Source organism: Amblyomma mixtum, chromosome 2 (assembly GCF_055824585.1).
Source record: "Amblyomma mixtum isolate Tamu chromosome 2, ASM5582458v1, whole genome shotgun sequence".
Taxonomy (NCBI): Eukaryota; Metazoa; Arthropoda; class Arachnida; order Ixodida; family Ixodidae; genus Amblyomma; species Amblyomma mixtum.
Genome location: NC_143013.1, coordinates 220,815,953 through 220,824,669, shown reverse-complemented (window position 1 = coordinate 220,824,669; position 8,717 = coordinate 220,815,953). Strand labels below are relative to the sequence as shown.

General features: G+C 50.1%; 1 protein-coding gene across 1 annotated transcript; it reads left to right on the top strand.

Moving 5' to 3' along the window:
* The first annotated feature begins 1,171 nt into the window (after positions 1–1,171).
* Positions 1,172–8,648, top strand: LOC149362648 (solute carrier family 2, facilitated glucose transporter member 8-like). Its single transcript, XM_089568351.1, has 3 exons — positions 1,172–1,545; positions 3,256–3,517; positions 8,376–8,648. Exons 1-3 carry the CDS (start codon positions 1,172–1,174, stop codon positions 8,646–8,648), a joined length of 909 nt encoding a protein of 302 aa, XP_089424477.1.
* Positions 8,649–8,717: the final 69 nt, after the last annotated feature.

Genomic DNA, 8,717 nt, shown 5'->3' with positions numbered 1-8,717 from the left:
ACGTGACTGGGAACCCAGCAGAATTTTATAACATGTTTTTGTGCTGTGACCTTTACTATATTGTGTATGATGCTTCCAATCAGTGGCTCCGTGGCATTTTTGGAGTTTAATGCTGTAAGGACGCTCAGTGAATCTGTATAAATGATGCTCTTTTTGATGTTTTCATTTGCTATTTTCTGTACCGCAACACAAATGGCATAACACTCCGCGGTGAAAACTGTAGCACATGAGGGCAGTCGTACTGCATTTTCATTTTTTCCTTGTATTACTGCGCTTCCTACATGAGCATGAGTTTTTGACCCGTCAGTATAAAATGCAGTGTAATTTCTGTATTTTTCTTGTAGTGCTAGATATTCTTGTATTATATGGTCGTGTGGCGTACAGGTTTTACTGAGGCGTGTTAGTGTGACGTCACACACTGTGGGGAGAGTGTACCACGGTGGAAGTGCTTCGTGTTTTGGGGCAATTTTTTTTATTTCATTTAGTATGTTCAGAGTTTGACATTTTTCTTTGAAGCGCAAGAGCAACGGCTTAATCGCATGGGGCTTGTTGTTGAAGAGCATTCGGGATGGGCATTTCGTGACAATTGGGTAACAGAGATGTTTGGGCTGTGAAAGGAATTTTAGGATGTATGTACAAGTTAGTGCAGTTCTTCGATCTTCTAAGGAAGGTTCATTAGTTTCCACATACAGACTTGCTATTGGGGAAGTTCTGTAAGCACCGGAAGACAGCCTTAAACCAAGATTGTGGACAGGATCGAGTCGTTTTATGTAGGACGGTCTTGCTGAGCCATATACTATGGACCCATAGTCTAACTTAGAGCGAACCAGAGAACGATATATGTGTAACAGGGAAGCTCTATCAGACCCCCAGTGTTTTCTTGATAGTATTTTCAGCACATTGAGGGCTTGGGAAGCTTTTTTCTTTAAGCTGTTTATATGTGGCAAGAAAGTGAGTTTTTTATCGAAAGTTATCCCTAGAAATTTGTGCTCTTGTTTGAACGGTAATGGGGTTTGGTTTAAATATAGTGTGGGGTCGGCCTGTAGGCCAGAAGAATGAATATGAGCAGGTCGGCCGCACCGTCATCATCATCATCATCATCGTCTCAGCAGGCCATGGCCCTCGGGCACGTGGCAGGTCCGCGTGCGGAGAAGAAAGAAGAAGAACGAATATGAGCAGGTCGGCCGCACCGTCTCAGCAGACCACGACCTTAGGGGGTACGGTGGGACCGACGTCGACGTGGGCGGTGTCGGCAGCGGTTACTGGCAAGCCTCGGAAACCCGGCGGGCCAGGCGGAGGCGGCGGCGCAATGGGACTCACCGCCTCTGACATCACGATATCGCGCACTCACGTCGCTTTGCTGTCGCCGACCGAGCAGGACGAGCTGGCAGCACCTGGCATGCACTTCGCCTCCATGGCGGCCCCCTGGGCGAGTTCAGCCAGCGTCGGCGCTGCCATCGGGTACTCGCTGCCTGCTGGCCAGAGCCTCATGCGAAGCAGGGACCAGGAGGACCACTACCAAATCAGCGACCGGGAAGTCTTCTGGTGAGGGCCTTCTGGTGTCGTGGAGGGAGTTGGTAGAGCTCTGCTATATTTAGGTCAATATTTGTGCAATCCCTCAGATTTATTTTATTTATTTATTTATTTATTTCTCAGGGTAAAATTAGAAAATGAGCAATTAATCACCCCTCAGCATCCACCCAAGCACAGCCGTACGGCTACAAAGGGAAGCTATGCAGCTTTGACAGAAATATCGTAGCTGAATAAAAAATTAGCTAGGGCTTAGCTAAGGTTAAGCCTGGATATCTCGAAGCGAAAAGCTGCGGTGATCCGCGATAAACACGCGCTTGCGGCGAACGTCAAATGATGACGCATAGCGCGCGGCAGCGTGCGCCTGTTCTAAGGGCAAGCGCGCCTTATATACTCCCCCCCCCCCTTTCAAATGCGCACTGCGCACGGCTGCGGCGAAAGGCCAAACGGTGGCGTGGCGAGGAGGAGAAGCAGCGGCCCACATGAGCAGTAGCCTGCGCCGCGCGTGACGTCACTCGTGCTCCGACATACGCCGGCTCACGCGAAGCCCGGTGTTGACTAGCGTAGTGAAGCTTTTCGCATGAAAAATTCGCCCTTGTCGGGCGATGGAGCCCGCGGCCACTGCCTCCACTGGGCAGTCGCAGCGCGAGCTTAGAGAACTGTGAAGATCGCATAGCTTTCCTTTGTAGCCTTATGGCTGTGGTTGGGTAGATGCTACTGAGCAAATTAGGGCAAAATTCCGAGTTCATTCGGCCAAATGTTTTCCCGTGTTCAAGGGACACTGAAGACAACGCCAGCAAATGTTCGTTTTTGGTAAAATCTGACAGTTGGGCTTTCTTTGGCTGTGTTGGCGTAATTATTTTCTAACAAAAGAGGCATTAACTGCTGAGGAATTGGCCTTTGAAGTTCGATTACCTCTTAACGCGATACCGGCAATGCTCTCGTTCTGCAAAAAATCCGGCGCCGTCGGCGTGTTGAGAAAAAAATCGGCCCGGGGCAGGGATGCCCACGTGCCACATTGTCCACCTAGGTTGGCCACCGTACCTCCAATCTTGGGCGCAAGGTTGTGCCCGCGGCTCCGCGTAACCCGCCATGGCCAAAAAATGGCCGATCTCGTTACCTTGTCACCTCATCCCAGGTCAGGTGACATTGTGGCGTCATTAAAATCTGCCCACCGGAGTATGAGGAAACTGCCTAACAAATCAGATGGGAGTTCAATTAATGACTGGTCGCGAGAGGTTACCAGCTCCACCAATGGTACCACCGGCCATCGCAGGTCAGTGGCGCATCGCTTAACCGCTGCGCCACTCTGCAAGCTGTGGTATCAGGACTCCCAAGGATTTATGAATGCAGGGAATGACCATTTCCTCATATACTCGCATTAACCCATTAACGTCATTCCTTTAAGGCGGAGCCTAATTGTCTCCTACAATTTTTTCTGTCGCTGTGGTTAAAATTCGTTATTTTGGTGGTATTTTGTATGGTCGCGGCAGGAAAAAGGCGATCGAGCACAGTAGTACAGCCTGACAGATTCGCAATATAATGGCACCTCGCGTCGCCTACCACTGTTAGGTTGTGAGAATGGCCTGTGTTGGGCACACCACTTTCGTTTACTTGCTGTTTTCAAGTTTATAAATTCTCTGTTTTCAGCGTAACCAGATTGTTTGTTATGAGAACACGGTACAATCTTGAGAGGGAAACATGATTGACTTTTTTTCCTGCCAGGTTCGACTCGCTGCTTCTCCTGGGCGCCGTGTTCGGTTCCATGTGCGGATGCTTAGTGACATACTATATCGGGCGCCGACGCACACTGATGGTAGCGTGCGTGGGCTTGCTCGCATCGTGGCTCGCCATTGGCGGGGCCTCCGCCGACTCGTGGTACTTGTTCATGGCAAGGGTGGTGGGTGGCCTCTGCACCGGCATGATATCGCTGGCGGCACCCGCGTACCTCGCTGAGACGGCAGCAGCCAAGGACAGGGGAAAGATGGTATGTGTTGCTGCTTTGTATCTGAGCTCAGAAACTTGATACCGCGCACATAGTCAAGCATTTCTGATAGTATCGAGAAGCTTTGCGGTCGCTGTGACGTCCAATGAGTGGGTAAGTGGTAAAGGTACACTGTGGATGGCCTGGACCTAGGAGGATTCTATTGTTGCAGAAGCAACACTACGCTAGGTTTGAGCGATTTTGCGGATCCCCATAGAGCCCCAACTGCGCATGCGCGAGGAGCGAATGCGAGACTGTTACTGCCTAATTTCCTTTCCTCAACTACAATTTTCATTTTCTTCATCACGGCCTCTCTTTCTTCTTTCACTCCGACTTCCTCCCTTCCTGTACGGTGCGGTTCAGGTGACAACGAGATGACAGAATTACTACGCCATTTCCTTTCCTCGAAAAGCGTAGCGTTCAAAGGGCAAGGCATCGCACCGAACGGGTGGTGGCGTTCTGTGAAACGTTACTAGTTGGTTCTAGGAACGTTGGTTCTGTGGACTGCCTGGCAGCGTTGCAAGACGCTGTAAAACCGGGATACGTGGAGCGTTTTTATGCCTGGTAAATTGGTAAATTGGTTTTTGAGGAAAGGAAACAGAGCAGTATCTATCTCATATCTCTGCGGACACCTGAACCGCACCGTAAGGGAAGGGAGGAAGGTGGGAGTGAAAGAAGAGAGAAAGAGGTGCCGTAGTGGAGAGCTCCGGAATAATTTCGACCACCTTGGGATCTTTAACGTGCACTGACATCGCACAGCACACGGGCGCCTCTTGCGTTTCGTCTGCACCACCCAGGACCCCCGCGGGCCGGCGTACTCTTATGCACGCTCTGAGAACGTTGAGCTGGATCAACCGTTCCAGCTCCATGACCTGAGGGTGGCCCTGGCAAATATGAAGCGTGGCATCGCTCCGGGTCGGGACAAAATTAGTCTAATTGTTAGCCATCCTCCCCCACCCGGCATACCTGTCTTTATTGAATTACATTAAGTCAATCTAGCTTGGGGAAGTGCCACTCCCCATCGACTGGAAGACCGCCCTGGTCAGCTTCATCCCTAAAGCTGGCAAGGCCATCAACACGGACAACCTCCGCCCCATCTCTCCGACTTCCTGTGTGGGCAAACTCATGGAGACGATGTTACGCGACAGGTTGTCCGAATTCATGGAATCCAAGCACCTTTTCGCAGACACCATGTTCGGGTTTCGCCCTCACAGATCTGCACAGGATGGCCTGCTACAACACAGCCGGGCTATCCTCGACCCTCACAATGACAAGGTCGTACTTGCCTTGGATTTGAAGGGAGCATTCGACAACGTTACCCACGAGATCATTCTCACCCACCTCTCTCAAATTAAGCCCCGCCGCGGTGGCTCAGTGGTTACGGCGCTCGGCTGCTGACCCGAAAGACGCGGGTTCGATCCCGGCCGCGGCGGCTGAATTTCGATGGAGGCGAAATTCTAGAGGCCCGTGTGCTTTGCGATGTCAGTGCACGTTAAAGAACCCCAGGTGGTCGAAATTTCCGGAGCCCTTCACTACGGCGTCTCTCATAGCCACAGTCGCTTTGGGACGTTAAACTCCAATAAACCAAACCAAACCAATCTCTCAAATTAACTGCGGCAGAAATGCGTTTCAATACATTCGGCAATTTTTGACCGACAGACAATCTTACATTCGAATCCAGGATAAGGAACATGGCCCAGAAACAAAGAGTACACCGCAGGGCGCGGTGCTCTCTCCCCTGTTATTCAATCTGGCTATGGTGCACTTACCGGGCTAGCTGGGCAGTGTCGTCGGTGTGCAGCATGCGCTGTACGCCAATGACATCACCCTGTATGCCACACAGGGTTCCCTCGGAGACATTGAGGCCAATCTGCAGTAGGCGGTGACCACAGTGGACCGTTATGCTCGCCGCTGTGGCCTCCAATGCTCCACTCAAAAGTCTGAATTTGTGCACATACGCCCATCACCAAAGTGTACAGCCAAAATTTTATTGTCTCTTTAGACAGGTCCAATCCCTGAAAATATCGAAGTCCGGGTACTGGGGCTCTTTATACATCAAGACATACGGTCAGAAACAACATTGACCAAACTCCGTCAGGTGGGGGACCAGGTGGGCCACTCCGTCCGCCGGGTTTCTAGCAAGCGCGGGAGTTACGATGTAAGGACGCTTTGCGGCTAGCGCATGCATTTGTAACCAGTCGAATTCCATATTCGACTCCATACCTCCACATGCGGAAGCAAGACGAGGATTTACTCGAAGTCATCCTGGGCAAAATTAAGCGGGCTCTGGACCTCCCCGAGAACACCTCCAACAAGCGCCTCCTGGGGCTGGGCATGGTGAACACATTTCGGAAGCTCCCGGAAGCCCACTTGACCAACCAATACACACGTCTCTCGAAGACATCGTCGGGTCGCCGCCTCCTTGCCCGACTACAGATCAACACACCACTCTCATGGAAGAGCGCGTACGTATTCCATCCCAGTGGAGATGTGCCCTCCACGTGCGCCCTCTTCCCGCGAACATGAACCGTGAGGACTATAATGGCTGGCGCCTGGCGCTGGCGGAAGCCCTAGCCCGCCACTATGGACCGAAACTCGGCGTATTCTACGTGGATGCCTCCGGCTCCCACCATGAGGGATGGTACGCGGCCGCAGTCCCCCACCAATACAAAACAGTGAACGGCCTTACCTCCAGAGCCCGTGATATAATACAAGCGGAGGAGGTCGCCATTGCTTTGGCTGCATCTGATCCCACTTCAAAAACAATTATTTCCGACTCGCGAAGGGCCTGTCACAACGTCGAGCTGGGCTGGGTACCGTACCTACAGCATTCTCCAAAACAGCGTCTACACCGGGGACCCCGCTCACCGGTGTATCGTTTGGGCTCCTGCTCACGTGGGCCTTGAGGGAAATGAGGCAGCTGACGCTGCCGGCCGTGCGCTCTCTCACCGGACATTCCCTTCCGACCGCGACGATCAGGAACTCGAATTCACTCCAGCTTACACCTTCAAAGACATTGTTTTACTTTATCAATCTGGCCACGGTCTTTATCCCCGCCCGTGTGAAGGTCTCTCAAAGGCGGAGGAGCGGCTTCTGCTTCGCCTGCATACTAACACTTTGCTGTGCCCAGCAGCTCTCAAACACTTCGACCCTTCTTTCCCGGGCAGCTGTCCGCATTGTGCGGAGAAGTCTTCGGACATCTACCACATGGTGTGTGTCTATAAGTATTTATAAGTATTTACTGCGCGCCACTTGCACCCCTTGCAAAAATGACATGTATATTTATACTGCGAAAACATTGATTCAACCTCACAACGACCATTTTAAACGTACAAGATTCCACTGGCAGGCCATCGTTTGCGTTCGTAACAATTGATAGAATGATGCCAATAAGATGTGTGGTCAATGGCCGCGTTTGAGCTGCTCTCTTCTAAAACTTCCTTTTGAATTTACCCAAAAATTAAGCCGCATAATTAATACAAGGTGTTAAAGGAGGTTTAAGGCTGTCAAGTAGGGCTGGGCACTATTCTTTAAATATGTATATTCTATTCGATACAGATACCTTGAAAAATATTATTTTCGATACCGATGCAAGATTCAGAACCGAACTTGTTTTGCGAATAGGTACTGGACACTTTATCGCCAATACTTCGATACATGACCTAAATTGCCAGTATTAATAAAACTGATAACATGACTAGGTGAGTTAATAAATTTCTCCGCGATTTCAGGAATCTTAGTCTGTTCGATAGGGCGTACTGTTTTCAAAAGGATTTAAAGTTATTCGCGGCAAGATTTTTTTAGTGCTGCACTGGCGGCCCAGCAAGTTTCTTTAGAACTTATAGCTTATATAGCTTACACTGAAATGATCACTCCCATAAGCAGCCTACGAATGCGTGTTTTTAAGCTAGTTTCTTCATGCACACCTGTTTGTGAGCACTTGACTAGCTACAAATAAATTGGAACTTTTTCGGATGTTTTTCCTTTATTACTACACTATTTAACGGGTTGCCTCTATCCTTGCTTTGTGCTAAAGGTCCGAGCTCCGGCTCCGTACGCTTGGCGAAAACCGAACGTTCTTTTTACCGGCTTTGGGTTTAGCATACATTTGAAGTTGACAATTCTGGGTTAAAAACTAGAAGAAAATTTGCAAAGACATAAAAGGGCTGATTTTTCTATTAGGCAAACGTATCACCTATTTTCTGTTATTTAGATATTACTTTAAGTTACAGGCATTAAATTACAGAAGTTGCCCAAACCGCTAGGTGCGGCCGAGAGAGCCCCGCGATGCGTGTGCTAAAAGCGAAACAAGTGAAAAAAGTTCCTCTAAAGAAGCAAAAGGCATGGTTTTTTTTTTATGAAAGTGCCTTTTATCAACGGATAACAGCAAAGCTTATAGCCACGTCGACTGGCGGTCCCTGTCGGTGTAGTTAAGAAACACTTTTGACAAACGGCTCTTCAGAACGATCCCTTGTTGTATATCTGCGAAGGAAAGCAATACTTCAGCTGATGCATACGACGCTGTCTGCGCATATGACCCCATTGACCCGCGTGTGAATGAATGTGGGGCCTTTGTCGGGGTCACAAAGTAAAGAAACGTTCTGGATTCACCTGAGTGTAACGACAAAAGTGGTCAAATTCTGTTGACTACCACCTCAACTTGAAATAGGTGCGAAGGGGTGTTGTTTGTACCGTCCCGGTAAGCCTTCCTCTTCTTTTTCACACCGGGCGCGCAGGAGCGCAAGGTATACGACTTCGTTCTGCCAGACAGTGAAAATGGGAAGAAGGAAGTCTGACGGCCTTAACGGCGCTGGCATTGCACTCCGTCCTTGTTTTTCCGAAAACTCCCTTTATATCGCAGTGTGGTGCCCACCAGACTGGCATAGCTGCGGGCGTCCTGCTCATCTATGTATTGGGCCACTACGTCGAGTGGCCAGGGCTCGCAGTTTTCTGCGCGATGCCACCGGCCCTAGCGGTGCTGCTGCTGTCTATGGCGGTCGATTCTCCGCGCTGGCTGATTCTGCACGACAAGCGCGAGGAGGCTCTGAAGACGCTGAGGATTTTGCGCGAGACCACGGCGCAAGCCGACGCCGAATTTGAGGTGATCTCGCAATGCGAAGCATATAACCTCTAAAAATAATCGACATGCTGCCCTGTAAGCATGGAGAAATACTTTTAGCATAGCCCTTTCCGATACCATTTA